The sequence below is a fragment of the Camelus ferus genome, chromosome 12 (genome assembly GCF_009834535.1).
Source record: "Camelus ferus isolate YT-003-E chromosome 12, BCGSAC_Cfer_1.0, whole genome shotgun sequence".
In the NCBI taxonomy this organism is placed as follows: Eukaryota; Metazoa; Chordata; class Mammalia; order Artiodactyla; family Camelidae; genus Camelus; species Camelus ferus.
Window position 1 is genome coordinate 5,132,543 of NC_045707.1, and position 19,705 is coordinate 5,152,247.

The 19,705-nt window shown below is 50.3% G+C and overlaps 1 protein-coding gene across 6 annotated transcripts in view; it reads left to right on the forward strand.

The window, feature by feature from the left end:
* GRAP2 (GRB2 related adaptor protein 2) overlaps window positions 1–3,155 on the forward strand; it is a 61,147-nt gene extending 57,992 nt beyond the window's left edge. For all 6 annotated transcript variants that reach the window (XM_032492294.1, XM_014568249.2, XM_032492293.1 and 3 more), the window contains 2 exons: window positions 10–132; window positions 774–3,155. In XM_032492294.1, the coding sequence (XP_032348185.1) occupies window positions 10–132; window positions 774–953 (303 nt within the window). In that variant the 3' untranslated portion in view covers window positions 954–3,155. The remainder of the gene's footprint in view (window positions 1–9; window positions 133–773) is intronic.
* Window positions 3,156–19,705: the final 16,550 nt, after the last annotated feature.

A 19,705-nucleotide genomic window follows, 5' to 3' on the forward strand; every position in this document is an offset into this window, starting at 1 on the left:
TGTTTCTAGGACCGCCGTGGAGGCAGCCTGGACATAAACGACGGGCACTGTGGCGGGGTCCTGGGCAGTGAAATGAATGCCGCCCTCATGCACCGGAGACACACAGACCCGGTGCAACTCCAGGTGATCGGGGTATGTGAATATCCCCCTCTGGGTTCAATGCAGGAGGCAAAGGGGACAATTAGAAAAATAGTTGGCCCGCCAGGAGAGATGCCAAACTGCGTGGAGCTCACACAGAGGTGCTGGGAACCCAGCAAGGGACGGTGGGGTGAGAATTCCCGGGCAGAGCCAATCCCAGCTGGCACCATCCAGCCTGTTCTTCTCAGCTTGGCTGTCGGGCCTTGCCCGGTCCTCATAGCTCCTGGCTGCGATTCTAGCAGAGGGTGATCTGTTGCCTTTATCACAGAGATCCATCTTGACTTGGCTGCGCTGGCACCAAGGGCTGTTGGTTTGGGCACACTGTGTTCTGTTTGTCACTTGAAGAGAATAAAAAGACCACCTATTGATGTAGGGAGAGTCGTTCTCCAGGATCCTCCTGGGGCCTTGGAGAAGAACGTCTCCGTTGCTCAGGACTCTGTATCTGGGTCTGCTTTCAGTTGCAGTGGGGTTTGAAATGTCTCTGGGGAGCCATTCGTCAGCCTTTAGGGCGGGCTGCTCTCAGAGGGCTTTGTCTCAGTGCCAGACCCAGCAGAGACTCTTCTGTGAGCCAGTGGCTCCGACACCAGCTCGGCCACCCCCAGCTCAGCAGAACCTCTCTGTGCTTCCCCCAACAGCGAGTGCGGTGGGCCCGGGCGCTGTACGACTTTGAGGCCCTGGAGGATGACGAGCTAGGATTCCAGTGCGGAGAGGTGGTGGAGGTCCTGGACAGCGCCAACCCGTCCTGGTGGACTGGCCGCCTGCACAACAAACTGGGCCTCTTCCCGGCCAACTACGTGGCGCCCATGATGCGGTGAAGCCCTTCTGGAGGAATCAGAGGCTCTTGTCTGAAGCTACCTGCAAGTGATGGGGCAAGAAAGAGAAGCTGGAACTACATAAACATACGTGTGTGTGTGCATATACATGCATACATACATACACACACGTATATGCCTATGCACACACACATTTTATAATAGTAATTTATTGGCAGTTTAGTTGGTTAATTAGTTAATATGAAAGGAACTCAGGTAGAGAATTATATTTTTACTTATTTTCCCTCCCCTCAGCGGATGTGCAGAAGGCAGTGGGGGAGTTGGGAAGCGGGGGCAGCGAAATGAAATTGAAATTCTTCCTGTCCTTAAGATGCACCGCTTCACTTCCTCCTGGTCTTGAGAATTTTTGCTGAGAGTTGCTAAGCAGGGATCCACATCTGGCGTTGGACAGGGAACAGCAGGGCGGAGTTGGGCCTGGTGGGGCGTGTTCCAGCTTACCCGCCAGTCCTCCTTACCCTGAGGGCGTGCAGGGCAGCTTCCCTCCTGTTCTCCAGGGTGGGCACTGCTGCACTGGGGGTGAAGTCTGAGCTGGGCATTGGAAGGGGTACGAGGCTAGGGCTGGCCCCCTGGCTGGTGCTCAGCCGAGACTTTCATCTCCCTGCAGTGAACATTCCTCAGCTCATCCTCCTCCCTGCGGCTGACATGGAGAAATGGAGGCTCCGCCAGGAGCGGGGCGCTGGGAAATGGAGGGATTGTTCACAAATCCCCCAGGGGCTTACTTGAGTGAAACCTGTTTCCCCGGCGACCAACAGGGCAACATCCTAGACTCCGTAAAGTGATTGGAGAAGCCCTGGCTGAGAATGCTGGATTTTAGAGCCATGGTTTTACGGTTACAAGGGTTTCTCTTCAGGGCACTATTTGTTTTCCCTCTTGGTTGTCTGTGTTTTGAAGATGCTTTTCCCAGTGGCACAGAGAGAAGCTCACTCTATGGGAGCGTTGCGTTCGCAATTGACCCATCGATTGGTTGGTTGGTTGATTGACCATGACCCTGAGCCAGAGCTGGCTTTGAGAGAGCTTCCTGTTCCCTCTGACTGTTGGACCACTGCTGGCACCTCCCCTGCCCTACAAGCTGCACCTGGGGAAGGAACCCCACTGCCACTGTCTCCCCTTGTCACCTCAAAATAGAATTGTGTTTCCCTGAGCTCACCCTGGGGGCGTGAATCACAGACCAGCCTGGCTGGGGAGCAGGGACCCTGGAGGTGGAGGCTCAGTGTTTTAGTGGAGCCAGAACAAGCCTGTCTGCCCTGAGGGACCCAGGAGGGGTGTGTGTGTGTGCAAGTCTGTGTGTGTGTGTGTGCGTGTGCACACACACGCTGAGACAGGAAAGAAAGGGCTGGGGCGGAAGTGCTGGTGAGGGAGCGTGGGGGTGGGGGGGCCTGTTGCTTTGTCCTCTTCCCAGCCCTTCCTGCTAAGGAAGGACCAGGCAGCCACGAGCAAAGGTGATGTAAGAAGAGTTTCTGACTCAGAAGTAACAGTCAGTGTCACGTACGTAGGCTGTGTCCCTTTGCCTCTGAATTCCACTATTCTCTGATCCCCGTGTTGCCTTTAGAGAAACAGGGAGAAAGAAAGGACTCTGTGGTGGGTCTCAGGAGGGAAGAGAAAACAGCCTGAGACAGGCAGGGGCAGTGGAATGAGGAGCGTCTCACAGCCTTTGGATAGGAAAGTGCAGGAGGGAGTTAGCGAAGACGGTTCAGAAGGTCAAGGAGCAGCTTGAGAGGCACAAAGGGAGGAGAAGGGACAGGAGGTTACATGCCACAGGCGAGGAAGACATCGGGTGACGAGTCAGCGGACAGACATCGGCCAGGAAGGAGGGACAGAGGCAGGTGGCGAGGGAGGAATTGGAGCAGAGGAACACAGACCACGGAAGGCAGGGGGCGAAGACACCACAGGAATGAAGACAAACGAATGGGAGAAAGAGAGCAAAGGCCGAGCAGCCCTACTAAGCTATTTCGGTGCTAGAGAATGTGAACATGCTACAGGAAATAAAAGCCAAAAGTGGTGTTTGATCTGACAGGATTTACAAACCATATGCTTTAACCAGCTCACAAACTTCATCCATTTGTCTGATTATGTGGGAGGACCAGCCCCAGTGAAGACAGAGGGAAAAGATTTGGTTCTGGCCTGGGTTTTGTGCCTTGAAACACATCTCAAGAAGCAGTAATAAAATGAGTGCCTTTGTTTTGCTGGCTGTGTCTGGTGTCTGTGTCACACACGCCTCAGGTGGGGGCCTGGGGTCACTGGCCTCGAGGGGCTGACCACACAGCATGGGCAGAGCTTTCAAGCCCCTGGAACCAGACCTTCTGTTCCAGCAGAGGCCGTTGTGGGAGTGTTTTTAATTGCGGTGCTGAAACAGCCTTGTCCCTGCATGTCATATGTCTCATTTCAGAAGGAAGGGAGAGTCATCCTAACCACCCACAGGAAACAAGGGCCCACGGGGGACAAGGCCACTCTGTCCATGCTGTCCGGGAGGGGAGGCTGACACTCCTTGGCCTCTGGCACTGCCTAGGGCAAGTTGCTCTCCACCTGACAGCATCTCAGCTGCAGGGGAGTGTCCCATCCGCCATCCCCTGGTGCCTCTCACCAGCCACACAACCAGGAAACAATACGTTGTCTCTGAATTCAGCTGAACTGCTCTGCGTGACTTGGGAGGCACAGGGAACTTCCAGAGAAAATCTGGTTCCTGTTGGACCAGTTCTGTCTCCCTAACAGCTGGCTGACTCTTGAAGCATTTCAAATATCTTGCCCTGGCCACTCACTGCCCACCCGCTTTTCTATGGCTTTGGGGTAACCTGAGGCCATACTTCTCAAAATGAATGTGCCTATGAATTTCCTGGGGAGTGTGTTAAAAAATGCAGATTCTGATTCAATCCGGCATTTCTCTCAAACTCTGATTGCTGGGTCCATGGGCCATACTTGAACAGCAAGGGCAAATGACTTGGCCATGAGCTGGACAGCTACGGACATCTAATTGAAGCCCTCTTCTAGGCATATTCAGTCATTTTTCTTTATTGCTAACAGATAAGTCACTTTGGCTGTGGGATAGACACACGATTCAAAGCTGTCATAACATCCTTCGTGTTTGGCAGCCCAGACTTCTTATTTTAGCATCTTCATTTCCATCAAGAATCAGGAAACTTTAGGGCAAGAAGCACTCGGATAAAATACAAATGGGGATTTCCCAACAATAATTGTTGTAAACATGAGCAAAGGTTATAGAAGTTACGAAAGATTTCCCAGGAAATCCTTAATCTCCCATCAGGTGTGGTCCTACTTGGGGGCAGGGGAGTGGCTCCTGTGACATCATCAGATCTCAGGTAACTCAAAGAGAAATAGGCCGCATGGGGGACAGGCTGGCATGGTCCAAATATTTACTGTTCACCCTGTCAAAAGTCAACACTTCGGCCTGTCTACACCAAGGCAAGAGCCTGAGAAAAACGTTGTTGCCAGTACCCCTCAGATTCCTCCACTTCTTTCTGTCACCACAGCCATGCCACCGTCATCCCTACCCCAGGCAACTGAATTCACCTCCCCCCTTTCCTTCCTTCATGCCCTCTTGTTCTCCACACAGACCACAGAGCAAGCTTCAGAAAATGTGGATCTGATGACTTCACTCCTCTACCCAACACACTTAGGTTTAAATCCAAAGTCCCAGTGCGGCCCTGTGAGGCCTGGCCCCTACCACCCTCTCCAGCCTCTCTCCTCCTTGCTTTCATACCCCTGCCCCACTGGCCTTCTCTCAGCCTCCAGATGGCTGAGGATTTGCCCCCAGATCGTCCACTCCTGCTGTTCCCTCTCCCCGGAATGCACATCCCCTGTTCTCTACTTGACTCACTCCCATGCATCTCCAGGTCTCGGTTTAAACATCACTTGCCCAAATTGTCCTTTCCTAACCCTTAATCTAGAATAATCCTTCCCACTAGATGATCTCGTGGTTCTCAGAGCTTCTCCTGAATAGCACATGCACGGATGATTTGTATGACTGTTAGACGGTAAGCTCCGCAGGGGCAGGATCATCTGTTTTGTAAACCATTGTACGCCCAGCATCTAGCACTGTTCATGGCACACCAAGCCTCAATAAATATTTGTTTAGTGAATGAACAAGTGAAACCTGCCTCATCTCACCTGTCATTCATTCCGTAATCCAAATGTCCCAGACCTTACAGACCCATACATACACACAAGGTGATATTAACATTGATGCCCTTTATGCTGTACACCAGGAATCAAAACATTGTAACTGACTATACTTCAATTAAAAAAAAAATTGCAAATGCCCAAATTACAGTAGCTCTTAGCCACCCGCCCTCAACATCTCCAGTTACTTCTCCGTCCACAAGGTGGAGGGGGCTTATCACTCATGAGTTTAAGTGCCAGTCTGCTTGTATCTTCTCTGGCCACATTTGGTCCCCAAGAACACCCTCTGCTGACAACGTCTTCCCTGATGCTGCAGAGCCACCATGTACTGGATCTGTCTGTTGGTCAAACAGCCCGATCCTTTAGGAAAGCAAATCTGCCCTGCAGTCCATGAGGCCTGGGGGTTGGGGAAGGGGGTCAGGTGGAGAATGGCCTGCACCCAGCTCTGAGCAGCCCTTGTCCCTGGGTCCCAGAGAGGCACTGCTTGGTTCCAGGGTCCCCCACAGCTTGTTCCCTTTTCACCGGAGTCCTCCCTCCATCAGACAGGACAGGGGAGGCCACCTTTCCCTCCATCTCTCTTCCTATTGCCCTTTTCTCCTTCAGCTGAAAAAAAAAAAAAAGCCTTGGACCTCTTCATTTGTGCAATAACTACCACCCAGAGTCCCAGGGGATGTGCACCCAAGTTGTACAATCTGGGCTTGGCTATCACTCATTCAGTAAATCAACAGATACTTACAAAGCACCTCATTGGAGCCAGATACAGTCAGCCATCGGATCTTCACATCCCTTTACTCTGCCCTCTCTCTGCATCTATCTACGTGGCATCATTGCCTCATCTCAGATGTCCCTCACTTCTCTCCCAGGTGACTGCAGTCGTCTCAGAACTGGTCTCCCTGCTTCCTGGCTGGTCCTCTCTAATCCAGCCTCCATCGAATACCAGAGAGATCTTACTAACTTGCAAAGCTGATGGCATCAGGCTCCTGTTAAAGCCTTCAGGGGATCCCCGTAGCTTTCAGGCTAAAGTTTAAACTCCTTAGCCTTGCACTAAAGACATTGTGTGATCGGACTGCTGCCTGTTAGCTCAGCAGATATTCCCATCTCTTCCCAGAATGAGTCACATTGTCTCAGGCCTCTGAGTCTTCCCACTCTGTTCCTTCTGCCTGGAACACCCTTCTCCCACGTTTTTTGTCCAGACTGGTGCTGTCCAATAGGACTTTCTGCAGTAGTGATGGAAAAGTTCTCTATTTGCTCTGACCAATGCAGTGGCCTCTGGCCATGTGTGCAGTGTGTCTAGTGAGTGAGTTAAATAGCCAGAAATGACTACGTTATTGGGCGGAATGGATCTGGACAACGGCTACTCAGTTTAAAGAACTTAGCTCAGAGCTCAAGTTCTGCACTGGGAAGCCATCCCAACTTCATGGCTGATGTAGATACCCCTCCTTCATGTCCCATAGCATCCGTGCTTCTATGTCAGTTCTCAGAACTCCGTACTATAGCCAGCAATGCAGCGCCCTGCCTCCCCCAGTGGGACTGAAAATGTTTGAGGATAAGGGCAAAAAATTCACCCAATAAATCAATGATGCGTGAATGCATTAGTGTGCTGCTAAAGGTGTTTAACTACTGCCTCTCGGGGGAAAGGCCCTGATGTGTCGTGTTCATCAATTCTGTGATGTAAATATTCCTACCATGTGTCCAGAGAATGAGAAGACAAGCCACAGAATGGGAGAACATCTTTGCAAAAGTCACATCTGATAGGTATGTTTTCTAAGACTATTACCCAAAATACGCAAAGAATTCTTAAAACCCAGCAACAAGAAATGACCAACCTGATTCAAAAATGAGCAAAAGGCTTGAACAGACACCTCACTGGAGAAGATATAAGATCACAAGTAAGATGCTCATGAAAAGATGCTCAACATTATCTCTCATTAGGGAAATGCAAATTGAAACAATGAGATACCACTACACACCTCTTAGAAAATCCAAGATCCAAAACACTGACAACACCAAATACTGGCGAGGATTTAGAGCAACAGGAACTCTCATTCACCGCTGGGGCAAATGAATTGAAATCAAAATGGTACAGCCACTTTGAAAGATAGTTTGGCAGTTTCTTCCAAATTAAACATATAACATACGATCCAGCAATCATGCTCCTTGGCATTTACCCAAAGGGGCTGAAAACATGTCCACACAAAAACCAGCAGATGAATGTTTATAGCAGCTTTATTCATAATTGCCAGCACTTGAAGGCAACCAAGATGTCCTTCAGTAAGTGAATGTATAAATAAACTGCAGGACATTCAGACAACGGAATACTATTCAGTGCTAAAAATAAATGACCTATCAAGCCATGAAAAGACGCGAAGGAAACGTAAATGCATATTACTAAGCAAAAGAAACCAATCTGGAGAGGCTGCGTGCTGTATGATTCCAACTGTATGACATTCTGGAAAAGGCAAAACCATAGAGACAGTAAAAAAATCAAAGTTTTCCAAGGGCCAGGGGGGAGAAGAATAGGTGGAACAGAGGAGTTTTAGGGTTTCACAGTGAACTATCCTTTATGATACTCTAATGGTGGCAACGTGTCATTATACACTTGCCAAAACCCACATCAAGAGTGAACCCTGATGTAAACTACATGATGTGTCATTGTAGGTTCATCAGCTGTAACACATGTACCACCCCGCTGGGGGATGTTGATAACAGGGGAGGCTCTGCATGTGTGGGGATAGGAAGGATAAGAAAAATCTGCTCCTAAAACTGCTCTAAAAATTAAGTCCATTTAGAAAAAAACCTCCCACCATGGCTGATTTCAAGCTATCACCATGCCATTACTGAACTCACAGTGGGGAAGAGATGTGCACAGTTGGCTCTCACGAGCAGGTAGGGACCAGCCCGAATACATCACTGCATGAATGAATGAATGAATGAATGAAGTGTGCGGGATGCTAGGAATATGAGAGAGCCTTCAGGCTCTTTAAGAAAAGCATATTCAGACCTGTAAGAGGCTGGGCGTGCAGCTGCAGGTCCGATTTTAGTTCCAACCCAGCAGATGAAGAATCAAGGTGTCATAGCTTTGACTTGTTCCGAGAGACATTTGCTTTCTTTGGATACTTTACCTTTAATACCAAGCTTTGTCCAGGCATCTACTGAGCACCCCACTCAGACTAGTGGAAAGTGAGTGACTCTGAGGCCAAGAAGCAAGAGGGTCAGTTAGGAGGACTTTGCCTGCAGGAACATGGAGCCCTGACCAGAAGTATCCTAAGCCACAAGGGGTTTATGGTGTCCCGTACGAGACGTCCAGAGGAAGGGCAGTTCTTGGCTTGCTGGATTCAATGGCTCAACAATGCCATCCTCGGAGCATCAACGGTGTCTCTAGTCAGTGGCCGTTGCAGTTTCAGGCATCAGATGCAGACTGACAACATCCAATGAAGAAGAAACACATTCCTTCCCAATTTTGATTAGTGAGAAAGACCTTTCCCAGAGTCCTTTAGCAGCCATTCCCTCAGGTCCCTCTGGCAATGACCAGATCACTTGCCACTCTGAAACCAACCGCTTCCAAGGGATGACACCACCGAGGTTGGCTTAGATCAACTGGTGGGACCCCACAGGAGGCAGAATCCGGGAAGCCAGGCACAGATCTGCCCAGGGAAGAAGCAGGCGGGGTTGGGTGGCAGTGGGTGATGGCTGTCAAGACCCAATTCACAGGGAATATAAGAAAAAGATTCACTTATTTTATGGCCAGGTCATTCCGTAAACATTTCTTGAGATAATTAAGGAACAAGAAGGCAGCTGTGAGGGAACACAGCATCCCAGCTTTCCCCCTCCAGATTGAAATGCCTACAGGGACACACACACACACACACACACACACACACACACCCTGCCATCAGCCCTCCTCTACAGATTCCCACATGCAGGTTAAGCCAGCATGTCTATGGGGACAGGTTCCACGCTATTCAAAGAAACCAGAAGGGTACACAGTGAGGCCCTGTGTCTGCCGTGGGGACGGGGGCCCCAGCCATCCAGGGTCTGTGCCACAGTCCCAGCAACTCTCTGACCCTCATGTGAGACTCCCCCACTCAGGTGCATCCAGGTATGGCTCTATCCAGGGTCACCTGTGGCCACGATCTGATGTGGGTGATCCCTATTCGACGGGTCTGAATTCCCCAGGGTGAGCAGCCTGGTGCCTCGCTCCCCCTGCTCTGACCTGGTTATGGGGAGTTGCTAGGTAACTGCTCCACAGCCTGTTCTGCCCACGCCGGAGCAGGCCTGGTTACCATGGCAAGTCCAGATGAGCTGAGGCTTGCAGAGGAGAGGGAGCCCTGGCCGGGGGTCCACAGCCTGGACGCTGCCCTAACTCTCTCTGGGCCAGTGGTCCTCAGGGAAGTCTCTCCACCCCTCTGGGCCTCAGTTTCCTTATCAGTAAAATGAGGGAGGGGCCATGTCTCTTCTTGCTCTAAACCACTGACGCACGAAGGCAGCATAAACGAAATAAACACTGATCATCAGACTCCCCTTAGGTAAGAATGACTCAAGATGAGTGCAGAAAAGGAATGGATTGAGTTGTCTGCCTTCAAAATAAAATAGAGAAACTAGCAAGCCTGTGTCTCCATTAGGACACAAAGAAATTACAGAGGTTCTCCCTTCTGTTGGTAGAAACTTAGCCTCTGGAATCAATGTTCATAAGTCTGTGGGCTCCCCAGCTTCCTTCCCGAACCCAGTCTTCCTAAAGATGTCCTCTTAGGGTCCCCAGCTTGCTAACACCTGCTGTCCTATTAGACAGGGCCTGCCAACTCCTCGGTCCTACTGGCCCTTCTGCACCTACTGGAGCCACGCCTCAGGCCCGCCCTGCCTAGGCCCCGGTGCTGGGACCTCTGCCATAGCCAGCGCCTCCCCTGTCTTGTTCATGCCAATCCCCGTCCCAGAATCCAGATTCCCGCTGCTGAACTTTCTTAACACCGCTGCCATCCTGCCCGACTGCCCGCCTGAATCTCCAAATACCTGCTGCTCCTTTCCCCACGGTCGCTTCACCCCTCTCACCCCTGTGACTTTGTGCTGGAGCCCCAGGTGCCGCGGGCTACACAGCACCACCACCAACACCCAATGTCCACTGTCACGGTGGCCCCTGTGACCCCAGAGGACAGGCTGGACCCCATCCAGCAGCTGGTCTGTCCAGTTCTGAGTCTTGGCCACTTCTGATCTTTCCTTCCTGCCATACACACAGTGGTGAAAAGGATTATGTCTGAATGTGGCCCAGGATGCTGGAGTCAGATCAGGGAACATTCTCCACCCCCACTCGACAGCCGACAGCCGAGTTTCCGCCTGGCTGGGGGCGGGTGGGAGGAGGAATTCATACCTCGTACAGAAGGAATGAGAACCACTGGGGTTGTCGGGGACTTTCAGATGCCAGATGCACTCTGGGGCACTCTAGATTCTCCCAGCCTTGCAGAGAAGCCACGTCTCTGAGCCCTGCACCCTAGTCCCCCCTTCTTTCTAACTCCCCCTGCAGGCAATGTGGAAAAGTCAAGAAGGCACAAGCTTGAAACCAGTCAGACCTGGGCCCCAGTCCAGACTCTGCACCTGACAAGTCTGAGCCTTGACCTCTCCGAGCTATTCTAGAGAACTGGTGACAGCAGCACTGAGCTGTCACGAGAAGTCAACAAAATTGTAGGAACTACTTGGTGGGAGCCCAGCAAAGGGTGGGCAGCCCCACTGCATGCTCCGTCCTGGCAGAGGCAGCCGTCCCCATCCCACCCACCCTACCCACCCCAGACGAGTTGCTGCAAAAACCTACTCTCCTTTGAAACTAGCCTGCGTATTCAGCCCCTTTGGGGTAAGTCTCTCGGCACTTAGCGGACTGATAACTTGCTGATACAGTAAACTAACTCAGGGAGAGCTCCCCGCCCTGGGCCTTACCCACCCTCTTCCAGGTGACGACTGCTCTGCAATGGTGGCCCACGGGGACAAAGTACCGAGGGTACTGGCCAAATAGAGGCGTGATTCACAGAGGGAGAATGCTGGGCGGGCAAGGCAGAGGAGGAAGCAGAGGCAGCATCTCGCGGCCACCATTACTTCCTCTGGTTGGTCGGCCTGCCTCCAAGCTCCCTGCTACCTCACCCAACCCAGATCAGGCACCTTCTCTACCAGAAAACCTCCCCCAGCCATGCTTGGTTCCAGGGTCAAGAGATTCCCCCGAAATAAGGGGTGAGGTGGAGGCAGAAACTCTGGGCTACCCTCTGCCCTAAACCTTTGCCCTGCATTTTCTGCTTTGGTGACTGTGCTCTTGCAGATCCCCCATCTGGAGTTCCCCTCCCTTTCTATTTCCCTCTGTCCACATTCTAGCCAGCCTGCAAGGCCAGGGAAAATGCCACCTCCTTCATAAAGTCTTCCTTGATTTCACCCTCAGCTTAGAGTCACTCTCCCTGTGCGGAACCTTCTCCTGACATGTGGCTGTTCTGGCCTTGCCCTGGAGGGGGATGTGTGCACGCGCGGGGTCTGTGCCTTGTGACTTTGGAGCCCAGTCCCCAAAGACAGGGATGAGCAGACACTAGTAAATAAATAATCTCAGCTCAGGTCCCTTGGTTGGGGTTAGAGCTGTTTTAAAATTTGTCTAAAAATATTTCAGACACATCCCAGTTCCCAGGACTGCCAGCAACTGGGAAGGAGAGGTGTTTAGTCCACAGGACTCTGCCCAGCAGGGGCGAAGACAGCTCAGGAGTGCGTGTGCTGCTCGGAACTCCCCACGTCTGTGCTGCTGCCAAGGGGAAGTGAGAAGAGGCTCCGTCTCTCTGGCGGCTGCCCTCCTGAAGCCTCCCAGCCTCAGATCCAACTGGGCAGAGCTCTTTCCCTCCACCAAATGTGGTCAGAGCCCAGCAGTGGCTCTCTCTGCCTCTGCCAGTCGCATCCATCTCAAGCACAGTTTGCATCCTGCCATTTCCCAGCTCCCGCACCATCCATGGCTCCCATGGCCAGCAGAGTCAAGTTCAAACTCACTGTGGAATTCAAGGATTCAAGAATTCTCACAAGGCCTGTATCTCTGGCCTATCCCTCTCCCTGTCCTTGCCCCATATATAGATGTGTACATATTCACATACATGCACATGTACACACTTATATACACAGACACATATATACACACAAATACACACTCTATACACACACAAAAATGCACATATATATATATACATACACACTTACACCATGATCCAAACTAATTTGTTGTTTAACTTGTATTTGCCCTGAGCATTACATTCACTCACTCAGTTATTCATTCATTCATCCACTCAACTTCCCCTCAGTGCCAGGTCCATATCAGACCTGGGATGCAAATGTGAAAAGCACAATTTTCCTGCTTTTCCTAGAAGTTGTTACTACCTAGAATGGCAGCTTTCTGAGTGCTTTTATTTAATTTTGACTCATTTAAATTTAAATAGCAGCAACCATATTGGACAGTGCAGTTCTATTGTAAAGACCATCTGGCCCTCAGGTCCCACAAACTTGGTGGCAAATGGATGTGGCTTTGAATTCTTAGCTGTGTGACTCTGCTTGGGTTGCTAAAACTCTCTGAGCCTCAGCTTTATTAGTTATATCATCATCCATCAGGTTGTAATACACAATGTAAAGATGGAACGAGCAAATGTATGCCTGATGCCTGGGGAATGCTTAGAAAATATGTTGAATCTGAATTTTTCTCTCTAGAAATTAAATAATTATTTGTAGACGGTGATCCCTAACCTGCTGTTAACCTGAAATCGCTATTTTTAAAGACTTGAACGTATTCAGTTGACCTAAATCATATGGAATTTCTGCCTCCTTCACAGCTTCAAGGACAGCAGGGGACACAGTTTTGGAAATCCTTTTGTTTTCTGAGCTCCTTTTGAGCCGTGAGTGGGTCTGTGGTTTTTTTTTCAAATCCTCTTTAACAAAGTGTTCCATGTACGCTGCTAATAAAATCAGTATATTCACTGATAACAATACTCAGAATTCAGTTTAGTTTTTTAAAATATTTAGTGCATGCACTCTGGTTAGATACTATGGGAAAAAAAGGCAAACCCGTACAGTAGTTCCTACCCTTGGAAACTTAATCTAACAGTGGAGGCAACATATTTGCTAGTAATCGTGCTGCCCTCTGACTCTGGGCGTGAAGCCCTTGGGATGCTGCCATCTGGTCAGGCGAAGCGCCTCTGCCCGGGCAGTGAGAGACGAGGGATGTGAAAGCCTGGTTTGGGACCTAAGGTTGCCTTGGTCCCACTACTTCATGGTCAGGAGTCTTCTGATACTAAACCAGCAGAAACACCCTGAGCATGGGACACTGAAGACGAGAGGGCAGACTCCAAGCTAATCTGCCACAGCCATCTCTCCAGTGACCACCACTTGCTCTAGGTCACAGCAACCAGGACACGCAGTGAGCTGACTCTGACGAGGCACTGCAGCAGCCAGGCCCTGGGGAAAGGGCCAGGGGAAGAGTCTCCAGGGTGAGGGAAAGCATGAACCCCTGGGCTTTGCTGGGCAGGACTTCGGCTGAACTCTGCCTTCTGTTCCCTTCCCTTCTCAATCCTGCCCCCAACCCCACCTGCCCTTTCATCTGCACCTCTCAGAAGGATGCCAAAATCCTACTTCATCTTTAAAGATGATCAAAAATGTCCACCGTGTAATGTATCCTTCTGTACATAGTCAGTCTCTCTCTCCCTCCCTCCCTCTCTCTCTCTCTGTCTCACACACACACACACAAATACACATACACACACACAAATACACACACACACACAGAGTCAACTGTGTAACTGAATGGCTGAAAGGACTCAAGTTCAACCAGGTTGCTTTTTGCAGGTTATTATTTTTATGTTCTTAATCTATCCCAGGGAAGAGAGAAAATCTTACCCAGTTTTGAGAAGGAATTGCTGGTCAGTTTAAAGTAAACTGATGATGGAAAAGGGGGAAACTGGTCCAGTGTGTAGGGTGGAATGCCTAGGAACACCACGGGAACCTACCACCGCTGGGGAGACAGGCCACTTCACACAGAGCTCGAGTGCTAGACAGGGGCAGGGTGTTAAGCGAGGATGCCTGACCCAGACCTGCAGGGCCAGGAAAGATGCCTGGGGGGGGAGGTGACCAAGCTGAAGACAAAGAAGTCAGAAAAGCAACTCATGGACTGGACAGAAAAGCTTTCCAGCCGCAGGATCTCCCTGAGCAGAGCCATGAGAGATTCAGGAAGAGGGAGAGGAGTCGGAAGAAACCCGACAGATTTGGATCATAAGTGGCCACAAGGTGCTTATGATCCAAGCAAAAGCACCTTGCTTATGGGGAACCTTGGAAGAGTTCTATGCAGGGAAATGACACCATATATTTGCACTTTAGAAAGGATTTGAGGGGACAAGATTGAGCTGGGAGGGAGTTAGGGGGCTCTTGTAACAACGCAGGGCGGGGGGAACGGAGGGGCATTAGCAGCAGGGATGGAGCCAGGAGGGCTGATAGGAGACATCACAGAAGAAGCCTTGTCTGGCCTAGTGGCCATGAGGGGGTAAATTCCTAAGTGCATCCATGTTCCCCATGCGGGCAGCCAGGCAGACGGTGGCGTCACTCTGGCGGAGGGAGACCCAGAAGGAACAGTAGTGTGAGCAGGTAGAGAAGACACGGACGAGGGGTTCCTTTGAGACACGTTGCCTTGGAGGTGCCTGTGGGACGTCCAAGCAGAGATGACCAGCAGGCGGTCTGATCAACTGGTATGGAGCAGAGGAGAAAGTTCTGGAGTTGAGAGAGGAGTGTGAGAGTCATTTGAGCCATAGGGAGGTGGGAGTGCTCACAGAGCACGTGAGGGCTAAAGGCCAAGCCCCGAGGGACACCAGTGTTGAAGGGATGGACCAAGGAGGCCGGGAAGTAGCGGCAGGGAGGTGCAGAGAAGCCGGGCACCCGGGGTGTTGGGAAGCAGGGGCAGCTGCAGCGTGGTTGGGAGAAGAGCCTATGTGCTCCCAAGGTTGCAGATACAACCAACTCCTGGAAGTCTGGAAAGTCGGGGAGGACAGGCACTTGCCTAGTTCCTAATCGGTGCTCAATAAATCACTCTGAACGAGCAGATGGAAGCCTGAGATTTGCCCTGAACCTTCGGGGAAAGGCCTCAGTGTGTTCATTTCTCCAGGCCAGTAGGGCCGGTCACAGGTGAAACTGTCCAGTCCCAGGGGCTACACCCTTCCTCCCCACGGCACCAGCTATCACCACCACCTCTTTCTTTCTGATCCTCTCTGGGAACAGACAGCAAGCACGAATTTCACAGAGGCGTGAGAAAGCCCCCGAAGTTTTATAACAGGTGCTCATGACACAAATTGCCATGGAGGAAAAAAAAAAAGTCAGCCCTAGGAAGCTTATCTCAGAATATATCATGAGGTGGGCTATTCTGGGACTTGAATTACACAGGAGGGCCTGGGAAAATAGACGTGAGCAGGGATGAAGCCAGCCACAATTAACGTTAACTGTGAGGTGTCAGATCTTGGCGGCACACACGCCGGCAGTGTGCACTGGGCGAGGGGGAGTGAATGAGAGCCAAGTATCCAGGTGGGAGGGGGAGGCTCTGCCAGAGGAGGAGGCCGAAAGGGAATTGGTGGAGGAGGTGCAATTTCTCTGGAAGGCACAGTCACCTTGGGCAAGGTGGCTTCCAAAGTTGGAAATGCAACCATGATGAACCCCACCTAGGTCAGAGGAACACCAGACCCAGGACTGGAGGGACCGGTAGAGGACCGGGGCTTTCCTAGGGTGTGTCACACCTGGGGTGTCCACAGACACAAGGTTGATTGGGCCTATGCCTAAAAGAAATCAGTTTCCTGCCTGGTAAGGTGTTAAAAAAAATTTCATTAATAATGCACAGAGTGTTTAGCTGTGTGTAGGGTGGAAGGCCTGGGGGTCAGGCCTGATGGATGTGTGTCCCAGCATTTCCATTTGCTGGCTGATAACCTTGGGCAGGCCATCTTGCCTCCCAGAGCCTCAGTTTACTCATCTGCAACACCTCACAGTAATCCCTTTCACAGTCTACTTTAAAAGACTTGTGGAACCAGGGGGAGTGGGCATAGCTCAAGTGGTAGAGCACATGCTTAGCATGCATGAAGTTCAGGGTTCAATCCCCAGTATCCTCCTCTAAGAATAAATAAATAAACCCAATTACTGCCCCCCACTAAAATAGATACTTTTTTTAAAAGCTGGGGGGACCAAATTAGACGACTACATATTACAGCCTCCACAGCCCATAACCTCTCAGCCATTGTGTCACTTGTCACCCTGCCTTGTAAAGATGGCTGTAGGTATCTGACTCCTAGCTAAACCACGGGAGCCCCCAGGGCAGCTAGCTGTCATGTCTGATTCCTCTTTTTTATTCCCGGTGGCAAGCATGTTATCTAGCACACATTAACTTCTCAAAAATGTGGCTGACTAAACAAGTCATTGGAATGTAAAGGGAAATATCACAAAAAGACCATTGTGTGTTTCACAGCAGTTCAATATAGGAAAGCCCTTTTCTAACAGGAACTGTTGCTAAAAGATTCTACTCTGATTCTAACCTTCTATCCAGTCCCAACCTGTGTCACATAACAGTTGTGTTCCTTGAGAGCAGAAACCACATCTCGGTCACTCCACTTCCATGTAAGCTCCACGTGGGCAAGGACTTGGTTTTGCTCAGAGCTGCACCACCAGCACCTGGAACATAGCCTTATTAAGGCTCAATAAGGATTTGGTAAATGAATGAGTGGTTTCTGACCCCCAGCACAATGCTTGGCATTCAGCCAAAGTTTGTTGAATGAATAAATCATTAACAAGAGGAACTCTGCCTCTTTCTAATGTAGCTTTCTAGCATTCTCAGCTGAGACAGTAAAGCAAGGTAGGTAGGTAGGCAAGCCCTGGAGTCAGATGGTCTGGGTTTGAATCTCAGCTCTTCTGCTTAACCAGCTGGGTGACCTAGAGTGAGCTACTGAACCTCTCTGTGCTTCAGTTTTCTCAGCTGTAAAATGAAGATAATAATAATAATTTTTCTAACAGAATTATATGCATTTATTTGGGGACCCTCTCTTTCCAGTCCCTATCTTCTCACACTTGAACACCAACTACCCTCTACTGGCTGCTACGCTGTGCCGGACACTTCACTAAGTGGTGTCTCTCCATTAAATTGTTTCCCTTTCCACACAGCCATATTAGGTAGGACTTACTATTGCCCATATGTCACTGATGGGGTGACCAAGGCGCAGAAAGGAGAAGCAACCTCCCCAGGGACACACAGCTTATATCAGGAAAATGGAGTTCTGTTCCAGGACTCTCTGACATGAAAGTTCACGCTCTTATTCACTGACTTCCGAAATCCTTGCTATGCCAAGTGTGGTCTATGGACCAGCACTACCAGCAATACCTGAGAGCTTGCTAAATGCAGAATCTCAGGCCTCACCTCAGACCTACTGAATCAGAATCTTCATTGTAGCAAGATCCCCCCAGGTGATTACTGTGCGCAGTAAAGTTTTAGAAGCACTGCGGTAAACTATCTACCAGTCAGACACAAGTGCCAATTAAGTCAAATATGTTCAATATCCTTCCAACATTCTGGGAGGTCATAGGAGGTAAGCATTTATCCCATTTTGCAGATGAGGACACTTAGCTCTGAGGGTTAATTATCTTGAATGGAACCTGCATATGCCTTAGGCCAGCATGATTCTCTGACCATAACCAATCTCAACTCCCTTGGCTTGAAATGTCTTCACTCCTCTTCCCCTTAACTTCTCATCTTTTTAGTCTCCACTCAAAATCCCTTCTTGCTGGCTGAAGGCATTTTTATTTACATTCCATTGGGCAGATTAATTTCTTCTGCCTTCAAAGTCCCCATAGCTCCCTGTACATACCTTTCTCTTGGCCCTAATTAATTCTTTTTAAAAGGAATCTGTACTGAGCACATACTGCAGGCCAGGCACCTAGTAGGTATTGAGTAAATATTTGCTCCCAATGCATTGCTGATTGAGTTTATTTAAAAGCACTTTTATCGCACCTGTGTTATCTTCCTGTGTATTTTTGTTGTTGTTGTTGTTCCTCCCACTGCTCTGAGCTCCTCTGTAACCTCAGGGTACAGAGTTTAACATCTTACAGGGCTTCAAGTCATTAGAAAACAAACTAAATACTCTCCCATCTAAAGATGAAATTTGTCTGTACTTATGAGTGCAGTGTTACTAGGAGTGAGGTCTTTCAGTTCCCAGGAGTAGCAGAGGACACAGGTGAGATGATGGACACCTCTCTCGCTAGACACAGGATGCCAGAATTGACTATTGTCACAAAATTTTCAGATGTTTAAAATCTAACCCTCATTCTTCCATGCCATCAAAGGCAGATCCAGAAATATTAGGCAACCTCTTCAAAGTCTCCAAGGGTTAAAACCGTGTCCCCAATAACCTTCTGTCATTTCACAAGAGAAGTAGAAAGGGCAAAGATGGCCATGATGTGGGTTAAAGATCTCCAAGACACAGAAACCCTAATAGTCCCCACGTGCTCCCTTTCCTTTACAGGGAGACCTGGGCAAACCACATGTTTCTAGGCCTCAATTTTCTCATCTGTAAAATGAGGGGGTAGAACTAGTTTCTAAAGCTCCTTCCAGCTCTAAGGTGCTGTGCTATAAAATGAGAGAAATGTGAACCTTTGGTTGCTATGATCTGAAAATATTTTGAATGTGGAGAATCAAATTTTACAGCAGTGCATGAACAAAATAATATGTTAATGACTAGGAAGATTGTACTTAATCCAATGGGAAACGGCAGAGCTGCTGCTGCTGGTGGCGATGTGTGTGCGTGTGTCTTCATTTCCTGAACTCAAACATATATTTTAAATCACTAATATAGTAATCAGGCCTCTGGCAGCGTATCTCGCCCAAACAAACCCCCCCCCCCAACACACACACACTGCTGCAAGTTAAAATGGGGGGAAATTCCATCTTTGCTGCTTACATCCTTGCTGTTTTTGGGTGGCTTTTTTTTTTTTTCCTTAAGAAATTTTATCGTGGTTAAAGTGTTGGATTGACAGTCCCGGAGGCCTCAGATCTCAGAACTGGGACACGTGGGCCTGAGGCGGGAGCTGGGGGTTTTATTAGCATTTCGCTTTTGCACACCAACTGCCCCTCCTTAGCCGTCACAATCCGGCCTAGCAGCAGGGCCCCCGGCCCTCAACCCGGGAGCGGTCAGTTCAGCCATCCCAGAAGCGCCCTGGCCAGACCACATGCTCAGGGCCCTACCGGCTGGGGAAATGAACGTGCACCTGCGACACGTCTGGCCGCCCGGCGGCCCAGCGGCAGGAAGAATTAGGTCCCCAACCTTTCTTCCACCGAAGGGTCGGAGTCAGGAGGAGGAAGCGGGCCAGAGGCCGCACGTGGGTCTAACTACGGCCCGGCTCCAAGTTCCTGCCCGCCCCGGAGCTCCCGCCCCGGGTTGGGCCCCGCATGCCTAGGCCTCGCCGCGTCCCCGGCGGAGCCCCAGAGGTCGCCGGCGCCGCTCGCGCCCGGCAAAGGCGGAGGAGCGGCCGCCCCTCCCCGCCCGACGGCCGCGCCCGCGCCCGGGCCCGCGCCGATTGGCCGCCCTCGCGGCCAGGTG